This window comes from Tetrao urogallus, assembly GCF_951394365.1.
Source record: "Tetrao urogallus genome assembly, chromosome: 11".
NCBI lineage: Eukaryota > Metazoa > Chordata > Aves > Galliformes > Phasianidae > Tetrao > Tetrao urogallus.
The window spans coordinates 18,305,222-18,321,628 of record NC_136824.1 but is presented as its reverse complement, the minus strand read 5'-3'; the positions used below and the strand labels follow the sequence as shown (position 1 = coordinate 18,321,628).

The following is a 16,407-nucleotide window of genomic DNA, read 5'->3' as shown; positions in this document are numbered from 1 at the left end:
CGCGCTCCCGAGCCGAGCCGAGCGGAGCCGATCGGAGTCGAATCGAACCGAGCGGAGCCGAGCGGCGCCGAGCCGAGCCGAGCCGCGCCCTCCCCGCGGTAAGTGCGGGGCCCGGCGGTGCCCGGTGTTGCGGGGACGTGGCGGTGCACGGGGTTCCCTCGCCGGACGCGGGCTCGTCCCGCAGCCCTGGTGCCTCCCCGTGCGGCTCCCAGGCTTTGTTCCGGGAAGGCGGAATGAATGGGGCCGGGCGGGATGGCGATTTCCTCCCCGTGTTTTGGGGCAGCCCCCGAAAGCTCCGCTTAGGGAGGAGATTTTCCCACGAATTGCTCCTTTTAAGTCACTTTTGGAGCAAGTCTCCAGCTGGGAAATGGGCAGAATCCGCCGAGCTCCACGGGGAGAAAGCTTGGAAAGAAACAAAAAGGGGAGGAGAAGCGGTGAGGTTCCACACCCTTTTAGTGTTGTTTTCTGCTTTTCTTTATTTTTCCCCCAGCTCAGGGTGCCAAGAAGACGTGCAGTGATGCTGCTCGCCCTGGGAGCGTTGGTGCTCGGCCTGGCAGGTGAGTGGGGCTGCCCCGAGGAGATGCCCCAGTACCACTTCATCCCCATTCAACGGCTTTGAGCTGGAGGCAGTGCTCACCAGGTGGTCCCGGGGTCCTCGGGAAGCATATGGGCGTGGGTGGCCCTGGAAAGTGAGACCGGTGGCTCTGGTGGCCCTGGAAGTCCATGGCTGTGATGGCTTTGATGGCCATGGGATCCACTGCTGTGATGGCTTAGTGCCCTAGGACACCATGGCTTCAGTGACCCTGTAACCCATGGCTGTGATGGCTCTGGTGGCCCCATAACCCTGTGGCTGCAATGACGTTAGGACCCCACAGCCCTATTGGCCCTGGGACCCCATGAGTGCAATGGTTCTGGTTACCCATGGTTCTCATCATGGCTTCCTGCCCCACAAACCTGTGGTTGTGATGGCCTTGGGACACCATGTCTCTTATGGCCACTGGATCCTTGGCTGCAATGGCTCTGATGGTCTTGGGACCATAGCTGTGCTGATCGTGGAACCTCTGGCTCTGATGGCCCTGGGAATCCGTAGTTCTGATGGCCATGGAACCTGTGGCTGCAATGGCTCTGATGGCCCTGGGAACACATGGCTTTCTGATGGCTTTCTGCTCCAGGACCCTGTGTCTGCGATGGCCGTGGGACCCGTGGCTGCAAGAGTGCTGATAGCCCCAGTGGCCCATGGTTCTGATGGCTGTGATGGACCTGGAACTCCATGGCTCTGATAACTTTCGACCACTTGGCCACATAGCTGTGATGGCTTTGTGCCCTGGGATGCTGCAGCAGTGATGGCAGTGGGATCCATGGCTCTGGTGGCTTTCTGACCACTTCTTCTGCCACCCCCAGGCCCTCCTTCCTGGGTGCCAGTTTTGAGGCTGACCACAAGGGTGTTGATCCTTCCCCTATACCCTTGCTAAGGTCTCACATCACTCTTGGCTGCTATCCCCTAAGGCAGTAGATGGTGGTGTCCCACAAGGGCAGTGTTCCCCAATTCCCCAGAAAACCCAATAGGAGAAGGAAAAATCTGAAATCAAAGGAGATGCATCCTACAGCGTGGGACATCACCTCCTGTGTGCTACATCAGAGAGGTGAAGGTGCAGCAGGATAAAATCCCAGTTACATTCTGGGTCTTTCTGAGCTCCTGAACCTCTGGGCACGTCACCAGCACACGGCCACTTGCACAGAGGGACATGGTGGCCCAGAGCCCTGTGCTGGTGCCCGTGTCCCATGACTGGGCTCATCAAGCTGGGATCAGGACATAAAACCTGTATAGAGACTGTATAAAAGTGGCAGCTTCCTTTGTCTCAGATGAGATTTTTCCCCTTTTCGGGAGAACTGGGGAACGTTGCCCATGTGGGACATCACTCCCTGGGGCCAGTCTGTGAGATGAGCGCACTGGGAGGGTCAGGGGTAGCAGAGGAATGTGGGCACCTCATCGTGGTGTGGTTGGCACAGGAGCTGCCAGCTGGAGTGTTGGTGCCACCTAGCGCTCACGAGCCCAGCCACGAAGCTGGCTCACTGTGGGGCCTCTGTCCCCCACAGCTGTCACCTTCCAATCCCCTCTCTGTGGGGAGAAGCTGCACTTCTCTCTCAGCTGGCTGTTTTCTCCTCCCTGTCTGCAAAACAAAGACCTCACTATACCCCTTAACTACCTCCGTTCTTTCCACATCCCACCTTTGGGGTGGCTTTTTGTTGACCCTACCAAAGCAAGCCATCTTGAGCCAGAGACAGGATCTGACCACTGTGTTCTTCTCATCCTACTATCCTGCAGGTGCCATGGAGATCCAGGTCCCAGAAGAGCCCGTGGTGGCCCTTTATGGCCAAGATACCACCTTGCACTGTTCCTTCACCCCAGAGGCCAACTTCAGCCTGAAGGACCTCAGCCTCATCTGGCAGCTGACGGACACCAAGCGCCTGGTGCACAGCTTCTCTGATGGCAGGGACCAGCTGACCGACCAGGGCGGGGGCTACACCAACCGCACGGCCCTCTTCTATGACCAGCTGTCCCAGGGCAACGTCTCGCTGCTCCTGCGGCGCGTGGAGATTGCGGATGAGGGCAGCTTCACCTGCTTTGTCCGCGTCCGCGATTACAACAGCGCAGCCGTGACGCTGCAGGTGGCAGGTGAGCTATGGCTGTGCAGTGTCATCCACCTGTCTCTGGATGCGGTGATCCTTCATGATGCCTTTCCTTTCCTTCCAGCTCCCTACTCCAAGCCCAATCTGAACCTGGAGCCCAATAAGGACTTGAAGCCAGGGGATCGGGCGGTTGTCACTTGCCAATCTTCCTATGGCTACCCTGAGGCCAGTGTCCTCTGGCAGGACAGCCACGGTGCCAATATCACTGAAAACGTCACCACATCACAGGTGGCCAACGAGGAGGGGCTCTTTGATGTGTACAGCGTCCTACACGTGCTGGTGGAGCCCAGCAGCACCTACTCGTGCCTGGTGCGGAACCCGGTGCTGCAGCAGGAGACCCATGCCTCCGTCACTATCACGGGTGAGCAGGTGTGGGCCAGATTTGGGGAATTAAGGGTAAAGATTTACCTCTGAAGAGGGTAAATCTGGTGGCGCAGAGTCAGCCCTGGGGTTGCACCATCACCCAGCTGTACTTCCCTGCCCATGGAGCTGCAGGATGGCTTGGGGCTGTCCTGTCTATCTTGCTGCTCCAATCCTGGCTCTGGAGGTTCTTGCTGAAGGGGGTTTTGCAAGGACTGTGGGAGATTTGGGAAGGATCTGGAGGTGTTTCTATAGTTCTAGCTTTGCTAGTTGCCCTGTCCCACTATAAACCACTCCAGAGAGCCAGTATAACGCATGATAGTCTTCCTCTCCATAGCATGTAGCCATGCAGCCCCATCCCAATCCTACAGAAACACTGCATCCCTGGCACATTCATGCCATCCTAATCCTGATCAAAACACCCTTTGGGCACCTGGAATTACAGTGCTGTTTCCCACCTGAGCTGCTTGGCGTGGGGACTGATGTCTCAGCAGTTTCTGGCTGGTTCCCCAGCTCGCTTCATTTTTCTTTGGGCATCATTCAGCCTCACCACTTTGCTCTGACAATGTCTTGCTCTGCTGGTCCGACAAATAAAGGGCTTAGTGGCGTTTATCCTGGATGGCAGTGACAAGAAGCGTGGGCAGGGCTCGGTCCAGGAGCCTTGTAGGGCTGTGCACAAGAGCTGGGTGACAAAACCCATGGCTCTAAGCCAGTGTGCCCCAAATCCAAACCTTCTGGGGCCAACAGGGGGTTTGAGGCTCCTCCTGTTACCCTCAGGAGTCCTCAGAGATGCTCTGGGAAGTGAAGGGATGACCTCCAGGAGGTAACTCCAAGGAATCTAGCCCCTCAAACTTCATCAGTATCTTGCAGGACCCATTCTTGACACGCTGTTGACTTGGAGTGGCTTTCACTCATCCCCACTTGCTCAGCTTTTATTGCTGCCTTGGAGCTCTTTATAACCTTACACAATCTCCAGCAGTGTTAATTAGTGTTTAATTGGCTCTGCAGTTGCTGGGTTGTGAAGGTGGGTCCCTGGTGGAGCATCAACCTCTTGACTGGTGTCACTGAGTTCTTCCAGCAAGTGCCGTACAGGCACCAAAAGTTGGCTATTGATAGAGAATGGGACAGTGACAGCACTTCTGTCATTCCCTGTTTTTGCCCAAAAGCAGGAATTTTGTCAATGAGGACTGAGGAGAGACTTTTGCATGGGCTCAGAGCTACTTTCCTTAGCGTACGAGCAAGTGGGCAGCCTTAAGGTGAGGGCTGTGTGTCAGGGAGCTCCACATTCTCCGTGTCCCCTGCCACTATGGGTCTGCTAAGGCAGAACAAGGGGGCAGAGAGCCAGCCAGGGGATCAGTTCTTTCTGGGTTCCTGCTCAAAAGGGAACATCCCTGAATAGGATTTGCTCGGGACAAAGCTTTATTTGAAGATAAAGTGATGTTATGGGGGAAAAAAAAATCATAGATTACTGATGCCTTATGTGAAAACCAACTTCTGGAAGTAATATCTGTGGCTTGCTACAATGAAATGTCCTCCAAACCCCGAGGACGATTCCCTGCCACCGTGGGATCCCTGATACTGCGTACCGCCTCCCTTAGCATTATAAATAATAGGATTTCTGGTGTTCTCCCCAAGGCCAGCACCTCGCCTTCCCTGCTGTGGCTCTCTGGGTGACAGTGGGACTTTCCATCTGCATCGTGGTGCTGCTCGTTGTCCTGGCTTACATCTGCCAGAAGAAAATCCGCCAGAGCTGCGAGGAAGAGGAGAATGCAGGTAGAGCAGGTGCTGGGTGGGGGGGGACACTTCACCCTGCATGACTTTACCTTGGTGGTAGCATCTGTCGAAGACAGATGCTGCCTGCGTGCATCTGTCCAGGTGGCTCTTTTCTTCTGCACACAAATGAACTTTTTTTCTCTGGTTTTTGCCTCCTGGCACACGTTCACCTTTCTGCGCTGCCCTTCTCCATCTCCTCCCCTGCGCCTGCCAGCATCCTCCACGTGTCTGATGCCCCCATGGCACGGGAGCAGTTCCCAGAAGCTGCCTCCAAGCATTTGCCACTGCAGAAACGTTGCACGCATTGACACGCGGAAATAGCATGAGACAGAGCTGCTCCGTGCTCGCCCTTGCTCTCCTTTCTCCTTGCTTCTTGAAAGGATTGCTGCAAGCCGCGCTGCTCTCTCCTGGGAAGCACTCTGAAATGCACCCTTTGAAAAATATTTGCCTGCCCGCTCTTGTTTTCCCCGTTCTCCCCCTCCTTTGTTTTGTTTCTTTTCCTCACGGAGGTGTTTGCTCAGAAAGTGGGGCTTTGTGCCTTTAAAAATAAAGCTGTTGTGCTCCGAAATGGCCGCAGCAGCAGCAGCAGCTCGCTGGCGTTCCTGCTTGTCTCCCTCTGGCTCCAGGGCTGATGCGTCTCACGTTGCCAGAGCCGTGCCCTGACAGCCCTGTGCTGTGCAAACCGCGCCGCCCTGGGCCTCGTTCCCCCTCTCCCTCCCTGCTGTGGCTTTGTTAATTATGTTTTTATTGTATTTTATAAATATCTCTTTCCCTCTGTAGCACAAACCCCGGCGAATGTTCCCTTTTGCTGGAGGATTCAAAGCGCTGGGCAGTAGGGCTGTAGCCCCCGCTTCAATCCTTTTGCATGAGGACATCCTGCGATATTTTCTCCCTTTCCCCCCTCCCCCCAGCAAACTTTGCTTTAAGCAGTAACCCTGCGAGACCTGTTGTGGGAGCTGCAGGAAGCAGGAGCGTTGGTTTTTGCCGGTCCTTCTGGCTGGGAACAACATCGTAGGGATTCAGAGCATCCCGCCACCAGGGCTGTCCCTAAGCCCCTGGCTCCAGATGGCAGCCATGCTATAAATAGGGAGTGGAGCCATGGGGTCACGCACAGCCAGGGAAATGCTCCCCCCTCTTGTGGGTTTCAGGGCTCAGCACAGGGCTGGAGGAAGGATGTGGGATGCTGTGGGTACCACACGTGAGCAGAGGCAGGGAGGCTCAGACAGGGATGCAGGCATGAACCCATTGAGGTTTTGGTGGAGGTCTGAGGATGCTTCACTCTCTCCTGGTTGTTATTTTGTAGGGACTGAGGAGCAGGACGTGGAGGGGGAAGAACAAAAGACAGGTAAGTGGGTGCTGCGGGTTGGTTCCCAGTGCTCTCAGTACCGTGCTGAGGAGGAGGCTGGCAGACACACTCTGAATGCACAGCCCCCCACATCCCAATATGCCAAAAGCAGTTGGGGGGGGGAGGTCTCGAGCTGTTCATGCAAGCTGACCACTGCTGGTTTTGCTTTTTGCAGCTCTGCAGCCACTGAAGAGCACGGAAGACAAAGCAGGTGAGTGTGTGTCTGCTGGGTGTCCTTGTCCTTGTCCATGCTCTGGTTAGAGAGGCTCATCTGTAAGGTGCTTCTGAGAAAGTTTTGTCTCCTGTGCAGGTTTTCCTTGCACACAGGGAGCTTTTCTGGGGCCCAAGACAGATTGAAGCATCCCAGGCTTTGCCCCCAAAGCTTTATTTAGCCTTTAGGGTGCTGGGTGAAAGCCTGGACCGTGAGAAATGGCATCAAGGATCCCAGCTTCCCCTTCTGTTCCAGCCCTGTCCTGGTCATTGCCAGGAATTTGGGTCTCCCCAAGGCCCTTTCTCTTTTGAGTAGCTGCCAGGTACTGAATTTTGGATGAAAATCTGTGAGATTTGAGTTTGCACTGATGTTGAATCACTGCTAGTTTCACCTTTATTATTAGCCCTACCATTTTCCCCTCCTCCAATAGATTTATAAAAGCCTTTTCTCCCCTCCCATTCCCACATCTAGAAAAGCATTAGGTAGCTCTGTGTTCCTTTTTTCCCTCTTCCATCTTTCATCTCTCCATTCTTATCTCCCCTCTGCTAGCTGCAGGCCACCTTTCTTGATTTTTCATCCCAAAATTCAAGCCCATCTTCCCATGCCCGTGTATCTGCCCATAGACATCTGTGTTATCCATGACAGGGAGATACAGGCAAGCACTTCCAGCTCCGCCTGTGAATTCTTAATGTTTTTAATTTTATTGTCTATTTCCTTCTTCCTTTTTTTTCCCCCCAGATAACGAGCAAGAAATTGTTTGATGGGAGCTGGGGCAGCACCCCGTGCCCCCACACCAGCCCAGCCGTCCCCTGCGGTGACAAACCCAGGACACACCAGAGAGACAGGGACACCCCATCCTGCTGCCAACCCCGCACAGAGTGCTGTCACTCTCTGTGTTTTCGGGGTGCCCTGGGGCTGGAGAGAGGCTGTGCCTCCCTTTAACCCCAGCGAACCCCAAAGCCACAGCCCGAGGGTCCGTCTGTCCGTCCGTGTCCGTAGGAAGCACTGGGCTGAGCCCACAGGGTGAGCATCACTGCAGAGACACGCTAGGATGTTCATTTCACCTCGCACCACTGCACTTCCAACTGGACTTTTGTTTTTGCCTTAAGTGCGTGGTTATCCCATGCCTCCAATTACCCAGGATTTTCCACAGAGGGTTCTTTTCCTGCCCCCCACCCTGAGGCAGGGCTCAGGGAACAGCTGGGGCAGTGCCATGTCTTCACTTTACTTCAGAAGGGTTGGAAGTTGGTGGGTGGCGGATGCAGGGGTTTTTAGCAGGTCGTTAATGCCACCCCATGACCTGGCTTCAGCTCAGGAATGCTGGAAAAAAAAAACAACACGCCAAAATCTAGTTTTTAAGGGAGGGGGGGGGAAAAAAAATCACGAAAATATCATTTTTAAGGAAAAAAACAAAACACCAAAACCTAGTTTTCAAGGGATGTTTCTCCACCCATGGAGTATTACAACAGGTACTCATCCCCAGCTGGACCGCTGTGCCTATGGTCTCATGAAGTGTTAAATCAGAACTCATGCACCAAAGCCTTAGCATCCCTGGAGCCCCAAGTGTTTGTGACAAAAACAATGCTCTTTTAATGTGTTTTGGGTAAAACCAAAATGGGTTTTGCTCGGATGGCTGCAGGAAAGGGCACCCGGTGCCAAAGCGTGTGTGACACCAGGGGATCTCTTGGCTTTTGTACGCAGGCTGAGAAATGGATTTGCTTGTGGTCCATAGCTGGGTCCAGCCATGGGTCTTCTGTTGCTTTTTGCTGTTATTTAAAATCCAGAATCTGGAGGGTTTTGTGCCTTGACAAATAAACACGTTGGTCGTTTTGGATGATGATTTCTGAGTTGGTGGTTGGAAAAGGGGAGGGTGAGGGTGACCCAAGCTTCTTTCCCACCTTAAAACCCCGCTTCTTTCACGAATCTACAACAGCTTATACCGTTTCTAGGAGAAAAAAATCTATTTTGGTGCTGGAGGAGGTCCAAGGGCACCTATCTGCAGAACAAGGACACCCTGCTTCATACTGCATTAAATGTTTGGGTTGACTTCATGAGATTCTCAGCATGGAAGAGGGCGACCTGATGTCCACATCTGTGTTTCCAGGGTGTTTGATGGCCTGGGCTGGCGCTCAAAGACCTGCACTTACTTAAAGGTTCTCATACATGTGTGTGCATATTTTGGACCTCAGCTTTGCTCTGGCTCTATCCCTCAATCTTCTGCTGCCACCATGGCATCATCCACCACCGGGTGCTGAGACCTACCTTGATAGCTCCTCTTCATTTTGATACCTAGGGCAGCAGGAGAAAGAGCAAAACCCCAAAGAGCCATCATCGTCCCTGCACCAACTGCACGACTTTTTTCTGTACTTTGGCTGCTCTTTAATCCCATCCATCGGTAGGGTTTGATGAACAGAGGAGCTGCTGCCAAGGGATGGGGTCTCCTTCAACCCATCACAGCCAGCAGGGATTATTTTTAGCTGTCCTTCCCGGGCGTGCAGCCAGGCACTGCATTTTAATAGAAAAATATTTCTAAAAGCGAGACAAGTTAAAGCGTGCCTGTATCAAAGTCATATTAGGGAGGGGATGGATGGTTATTTCATTTCGGGGCTGTGATATACAATCTGAATTAAGCGCTAGTGCAATTTTTAACGAGGTGCCAGGAGGTGCTATTAATATTATTTAGCGCTCAGCCAGCCTCTGGGCTGGGGGAACAAAGCCATTAACCCCCACTGCCCAATGCTGATGGGTGATGGGACGAGTCGTCCTGAAGCTCAGGGCCTTCATGGGCGTTAAATGGCCTCAGATACCTCCACAGGATGCAGGTGGATGGGATGGGATGCCTCCATGGTGCTCATCATCATGAATTTGGGAGTAGGTGGTCTCTAGAGATGATTTCTAGCATCAGTTCTGTCATTCCTCATGTGATCCAGTGCACAGAGGGAAGGGGCACCCATGTGCCATAAGACAAGCACATCTTTGCCCCCTAAAAAGCTCCTCAGCTTCTGGGTCTCGGCTCCTGAAGGTGAGGAGCAAAGACCCAAAGCCAAGGATGTGAGCCAAGGATGTGAGCTCATGTTAGGCAGAGGGAAGCAGAAGGTTTCTTGATTACTCAGGTCAGGAAAAGAAAGTTTACTTTCAGTGGAAATCAGAGCCAGTTTAGAGCCATCCTCCTCCACCTGCCCCAAAAGATGCTCGTGAGCCTATTTTCAGGCATCAAAGGGCTTTGAAAAACCCATGCACGGTGCCCAAATCCTTTTGGTGGGGAATAAAAATGCGCTATTTTCAGCAGGTTGGTATTTTTAAAGCGGGGTCGGTATTTTCAGAACCCCTTTCTCCCTCCTTGAACCCATCTCTTTTTTTGGCTGGATTGCTCCCTGCTGCCGCAGTGCATCTGGTCCCAATATGTCAGAGTTAACCAAGGGGTTGAGAGACGTTTTAATTACAGGCTTGGCTATCTGGCCTCGTTTGTCACGGGCAACTTGAGCGATTTATCCATCAGCACTTAGACACGAGCTGAAGCAGAAGGGAAGAGCAGGCAGTATTTATCTCGGTGACTCAGAAGAGAGATTTCAAACGAAACAGTGATATCCCATAAAAGCCCCTACCTGGCATAAAGAAGTTGTCTATGACCAGGGAAATGAATGGGTGGTATTTTAAAATTCCAAGCTTGTTCCACTTTTTTTTTTTCCCCATGTATTCGCCAAGCAGGGCTCCTTTCTTTTTGGGGTGCATGGGAGGATGCTAGCAGGATGACTTGGCCATTTCACTGCCTCTTAATGACCACGAGGCAAATCCCTCGGCCGTGCTTCTGAGCTGGGTGGCAGCATTGGGGCAGGAGGCAAAATGAGGTTGTCATTGCTCAGCGGGCCGGAGAGAAGCGTGTGCTGCCTCAGGTATGTACAGGTTGCTTAAGCATGGCAGGGCACCCATTCAATTCCCCGATTAATACAGTGTTTAACACTCCAGTGGAAAAAAAGCACCCTGGCAAACAAACGGATGAGCAGCCCAGAGAAGTGCTGACGATGCAGTTTGTTTCCATGCACACAATAATTTTCCAGGCTCAGGGAAAAAAGCAGGTGCTGATGCTCGTTGGCTCTGGCGTGTTCCAATCTGGGCCCCCCCCCATCCCTCCGTCCCAGGTGCATCCCTAGGGATGGATGAGATGGATGGCAGCCACCCAACCAGTGGATGGAGCTCCTAGCCCAGGGATGCAAAGAGCAGGGAGATGTCCCTAATGTCCTTCATCACCAGAGGAAATCTATAGTCACCAACGGAAAGGGCTATTCCTTCAGAGCTATTAAATGCGGATCGCAGTGATGGATGTGGCTGGGAGGTGGTAGATTTTTCTCTTTTTCTTGCAGCCTATTGATCCCAAATGAGAACGAAAACCATTCCCACCCCTGACATTCAGCCTTTCCCACCCAGCAGGAGCTGGCAGTGTTTAAGGCCCATCTATCTCCCATCCACCCAGCTAGCACGGGCACGAGCCGGGCTTGGAGCCGACCACCGCTTCCTGAATTAATAAAGAGAGCCTGAGCCACCGGAGAGGTTTTTCTTGTTGTATCATTTATTCATCACTCATAAAACTATCCACACTTTGGGGAGACCGCAGCAGATGTCTAATGCATGGGCCAGCAGGAAAGGGGGGTCCTGTTGGGATTCGGCTGCCTCCTGCGAGTCTGAGCAGCGTGCACAACCCCAGACCCATCCTGCAGATGGAGAGGAAGATGCTTCATCCTCCAAATCCCATTCTGTCTGGCGTGCATGCAGCGCTGCTGTAAAAACACAGCACAAATACGACTCCTCCGTGTTAAAATCCCTCCTGGTTGTTCAGCTGCAGGGCATCGTCCCCATGTCAAGTGGACCCCAGTTGCTTCGTGTGACCCCCAACCTCCCCGTTCTGCACGGCGATGTAGAGCCATTAGTCATCCTACTGTACGCACCAGCAGCTGTGCCAATTAGCATAATTAACACACGAGGGCCAATTAATCTCTTGATTATGCCTGCCATTCACTTATCAGCTGCTATTATGGGAAGATCAGCTTTTGTACCTCTGCTTTCTATGCAAATAAGCCGGTTATGATGCCTTCATTACTTGATACACAATTACCCAGTGCAGATACCCATGAAATCGAGCACGGACAGATTGTCAGCACATAGGGGCCAGAGCCCAGGTGGATTTGGCAGCCAAAGGGCTATGAAAGCTCCCTCCATGTCCGAATGGCTGATGCTCACAGTTGGGCTTTTGGGGAACCTCTAAAATGCTGTGGGAGCCTCTGGCACAATGCTGGGCAATGTTAGCTCCATTTCAGCCATAGTAAGAGACACATAGGCACAAGCACGAGGGATGGTTTTGGCCATGGAGATGTGCTGTGGGGCTGCTGGCCTTAAGTTGCATCTTGGTGCCGTGCCACTGGTTGCTGTGGCTGGGTGCATTCTCTTGTTATGTAGGTGGTAACAGGGACAGTCAGAAGGTCAGCAAGATCTGTGGTCCAAGGAGATGCAACAGGACACAACGTGCCCTGCGTCCCCTCCATGGTCACCTCCCTGTGTGCCCCTAAAACCGAGGTGACAATGGCTGTTACCATCTCAAACAGGTGAGACACAGGACAACGTTCTGGGGCAATTCAGGGCAATGCTCCCAGAGGGAAGAATGATCCCAGCTGATTTCCATTGACCTGGGTTGCCCCTGGATGCTCCAAGGGCTGCAGGAGGCCCCGCCTGCAGCTTCCAGGTGCATCCCATCTGCTCTGCAAGGTATAAAAGGCATCGGAGCAACCTCTTCTCTACCTGCTGGGTTTTTTTTTCTTTTTGTTGGTGTGAAGATGGGGTCTGGAGGCAGCCTGGGAGTTGTCCTGTTGTGCTGGATGCTGGCTGAAGCAGCATCTTATAGTCCTTGGGATTTCTCTTCAAGGGACTCAGGGGTCTTGAGGGTCCGAGGGGACTCTTCTTGGAGGCCACCCCAGGTGCCTTCCTTCTCCCAGCCCTCCCCATGGGCATGGGTGGACGTGTCCCAGCTCCAGGCTGCATCCCCACTGCACCCCGTGTCTGTGTGGTGCCAGGAGGCTCAGATGGTGATCACAGTGCACAGGGACCTCTTTGGTACCGGGCGCCTGGTCCGGGCTGCAGACCTGACCCTGGGTACGGCTGCCTGCCCGGCCACAGCCCAGAATGCTGCTGAGAACGTGGTGACCTTCACGGCTGGGCTGCATGAGTGTGGCAGCACCTTACAGGTGAGGGGGGGTGTTGGGGTGAGGGGCTGCTCCATCCTTGGTGATGCTGCTGCTTGGGGTAATGTGATTTCTGTAGGCTATAGTCCATGGTGGTGATGAGTAAATGCAAGCCTTTGGGGGCAATGCACTATTACACTGCCTAATTAGCTCTGCAGGTGTCTCAGTCCTAAAAATGGCCTGGTAAAGGTGATAGTGAGGGCTGGGGTTATGCTGTAGCACTTATCTGCTTGCAGCAGAAACTGAGCTGTAGTGTGACTGTTGCAGGGCTGTTTTCGCCAAGTATGGCACCTACTAAGCCTAGGTGAGGCACCAGTCAGCTGCAAGCAGGGCTTCTGGCTTTTTCCTTGGGTTGGAGAACATGAAGGACAGGCTATGTCTCCATGGCTGATGTATATCCATGTCCTAGTACTGTCAGTGCTGAGCTTTTGACTGACTGGTTTGTTTTATGAACTTATCAGTTCTCCCAAATGTCCCTTCCAGATGACATCAGACTCCTTGATCTACAAAACAAGTTTGTTCTATAAACCTACTCCTGTTGGCAACATGGTCATTGTAAGGACCAGCCCAGCTGTGGTTCCTATTGAGTGTCACTATCCCAGGTGAGCAAACAGGACTGTTCCTCTGCATCTATGGACTTACAGTGATGGTTGCTTGTTTGTTAACACCTCTTTCCATTTAGGAAGAGCAATGTGAGCAGCAATGCTGTCCGACCTACGTGGGTTCCCTTCCACTCCACACTGTCAATGGAAGAGAAGCTGGTGTTCTCCCTGCGCCTCATGAGTGGTGGGTGCAGAGCTCCAGCCCCATTTCGCTCTGGTACTTGTATGGCCCAATCAGAGCAAGACCTGAGCTGGACTGAAGCCTTAAAGAAGGGATGCATGGGCTGCTCCTTGGTTGAGGGGCCCTACGTACATGGGAGGGCGATGTGCTTTTCTCCAAAGCTGCCTGTAACCTCGGCCTTCCCGTTCCAGATGACTGGAGGACGGAGAGGCTCTCCAATGGTGTCCAGCTGGGGGAAAGCCTGCATCTCCAGGCTGATGTCATGGCTGGGGGCCACGTACCACTGAGGCTGTTTGTGGATGACTGTGTGGCTACTCTGAGTCCTGACAGGAGCTCCTTTCCCCGATATGCCCTGATTGACCTCAGCGGGTAAGGGGGTGGCCTGGGCTGTGGGGTAATGCTGCAGATATCTGGGGCTGCCCTGATGTCTGACCCTCATACAGGTGCTTGGTGGATGGGAGAGCAGACGATGCCACTTCAGCCTTCATATCTCCACGGCCAAGGCAGGAAACACTGCAGTTCATGGTTGATGCATTCAAGTTTGCAGGAGATGACAGAAACTTGGTGAGAAGCGATGCCTACCCCTCTTGTCCTGGCCTGCTCTGATGTGGTCGTGTTCTGCAGGACCAAACTCAGCTTATCCTGGGGATATTGGTTTAATTTCACTTCCAGATCTACATCACGTGTCACCTGAAGGTCTCTCCAGCAGACCAGGCCCCCAATCCACTGAACAAAGCCTGTTCCTTCAACAAAGCCAGCAGCCTGTGAGTAGCTGAAGGATGTATGGATGGGCACAGCTAGAAGCAGAGGGTTCACAACCGATTCCTTCATGGGTATTTCTCTTTCAGCTGGGCTCCTGTGGAGGGTAGTGGAGATATCTGCAGCTGCTGTGAGACAGGCAACTGTCTGTTGTCTGGAGGATACTCCCGGAGAACCAACCCTCTGGCCAGATGGTCAGGGAGACACATGAAGAGGGATGCTTCTTCCAGGCAAGGTAGGGCTCAGCGCATCCTAAATGCAGCCCTGAGTCCTGGTGACCTTCTAGCTTGGGATGGCAGAGGTGCTGGGTGGCCTCTAGGAAATAGGTCACATCTCAACGACAAACTTGGCTCTTCTTCAGTGTTGTAACTGCCCTTATGTCAAACCACTGGAAACCCATCCTTGCAAGGGCTGCCTTCCTGTAAGCCCTGAAATCTGGAGTGCTCAGGAACTCTCTCCCGTGAGTTCAATATGTTTGTGTCCTCTTAGGTGGGTCCTTGAGGAGAGCGGAAGCTGAAGTCTCAGTTGGACCACTGCTAATCCTTGATCCAGCTCAGGGATTGTGGGGTTCCTCAGGACGCCGTGTGCCAGCAGGGAAGGCACCACAGGGTATGTGGGATCCGTGTACAGCTGTGCCTTCATGTCTCAACTGAAGGTGACTCTAAGTTGACCTAATCATGTTCTTTCTCTCATGATTACATACCTACACTGAATCTCTAGCATAATCAATGAAAGACAGCCTGGGGAGTAGTTTCCTGACACATCCTGTGAGTTCTGCCCCTGGCAGATGGTAGGAAGCCATTAGATGTGTAGTGAGGGGATTTTTGTCTCTTTCAGGTGCTGCTGGAGGACTTCCTATGCTGGTTCAAGTAGCCATGCTCATAGCTGCTGTTTTGCTGAGCTTAACTGCCCTTGGAATATTTCTTGTGTGTAAAAGATACAGTCGCCCTCCCAGTGTGTCTCTGTAATTCCTTGTTCCTAATAAAAAGAATTGCTTCTGTCCTCCCTTTGCCCTCAGTGGGAAGGAGGAACGGCAGCCTTGGGTCTGGTCTGCTCCAATGGGGGTGAGATGAGGTACCAGCCTCCAGGTAAGCCAATCATGGTGTGGCTACAGCTGGTGGTTTAGCTCCTATTTTGGGGCTTTCAGGGGAAAAAGCAATGCAGCTGACAGATGCTAAATGGATCTGGGGCTTTAGAAGTCCTGTTTGCTCCTCCTTAGCAGCAGTGATAATGGAGGACGCAACAGCAGCTCTGTCTGGGACTTGTTGATGGTAGGAGTTGATATAGCCTGAAAGAAAAGTTCCTACTTCTGAAGATAAGGGCTGGAGGTAATACGATGTTCAATCCCTCACCTCATTCTGTAGCTTTTCCCTCCCCTGCACAACATAATCCTAGCTGCTTGGCTAAGCTCACCTATAGCCTGACCTGAACCTGTGGCCAGATGTCCGTGCCTCTTGCAGAGCTAGAGGTCATGAAGTCATCTGCGTGTATCAGGTGAACTGCCTTGTTTCATGCAATGTGGGGTCCTGTGCCTTGGCTGAGTCAGCAGTGGAGGCAAACACCTTGAATCAGGAATGTGCCTTGGTTGGGGATGGCGTGCTTTGCAAGGGGAATTCCCAAGCTTGTTGGCTGCTTTCTATCCATGTGCTCTCAGTTTCCATCTATGCAAGAAGTCAAATACTTAACGTTTGCGGCAACACTAACCAGTGAGGTTATTAAAGAAAATTTTGTCTCTTAAGGAGTGGTGAGGTATTGAAATAGACTGCCCAGGGAGGTGATGGAGACGCTGTCTGTGGATACGTGTAAGAAAAGAGTAGATGTTACACTGAGTGATGATCAGGCATGGGCTGCTGGTTGGGCTGGATGATCTTAGTGTTCATTCCAACCTCGATGAACTCAGCAACCCTTCTCAAGCTGAATCCTAGAATCCTAGACAGACTATGCAGAGGCCAAGCTGTGAGCCAGAGAGCAATGCCAGCAGCTCCAGTTCTTGGGCATTTTGTTCTGTTTTTTTGCTACATCCCTCTATATTTGCTGCTGATTAAAGGCATTGCCTCCTCTCGGCAGCTGAATCACAGAATGAGAATTGTCATCTTAATTTTTTCTTCCCCTTAAGCTCTTGGGCTGCAAGACCCTAGCCATTAGGCTGCAATCTCGCACTGCTGATTTTCCTTACAACATGCTCAGACAAAACCTGAGCAGAGCTATGTTGCTGCAAATGATCCTTCCCTAACAGTCTTATGCAACCCCCTTGT

General features: G+C 52.6%; 2 protein-coding genes across 2 annotated transcripts; both read left to right on the top strand.

The window, feature by feature from the left end:
• Positions 1-517: 517 nt before the first annotated feature.
• Positions 518-7,141, top strand: CD276 (CD276 molecule; the record flags this gene model as incomplete). Its single annotated transcript, XM_079540818.1, has 7 exons — positions 518-557; positions 2,327-2,677; positions 2,756-3,060; positions 4,692-4,824; positions 6,128-6,169; positions 6,345-6,380; positions 7,119-7,141. The coding sequence occupies 7 exons, from the start codon at positions 518-520 to the stop codon at positions 7,139-7,141; spliced, it is 930 nt and encodes a 309-aa protein (XP_079396944.1).
• Positions 7,142-12,205: 5,064 nt separating this feature from the next.
• LOC306950537 (zona pellucida sperm-binding protein 3-like) lies at positions 12,206-14,669 on the top strand (the record flags this gene model as incomplete). Its single annotated transcript, XM_079540817.1, has 8 exons — positions 12,206-12,613; positions 13,094-13,212; positions 13,293-13,396; positions 13,585-13,762; positions 13,837-13,957; positions 14,066-14,157; positions 14,242-14,382; positions 14,642-14,669. The coding sequence occupies 8 exons, from the start codon at positions 12,206-12,208 to the stop codon at positions 14,667-14,669; spliced, it is 1,191 nt and encodes a 396-aa protein (XP_079396943.1).
• Between the last annotated feature and the right edge of the window lie 1,738 nt (positions 14,670-16,407).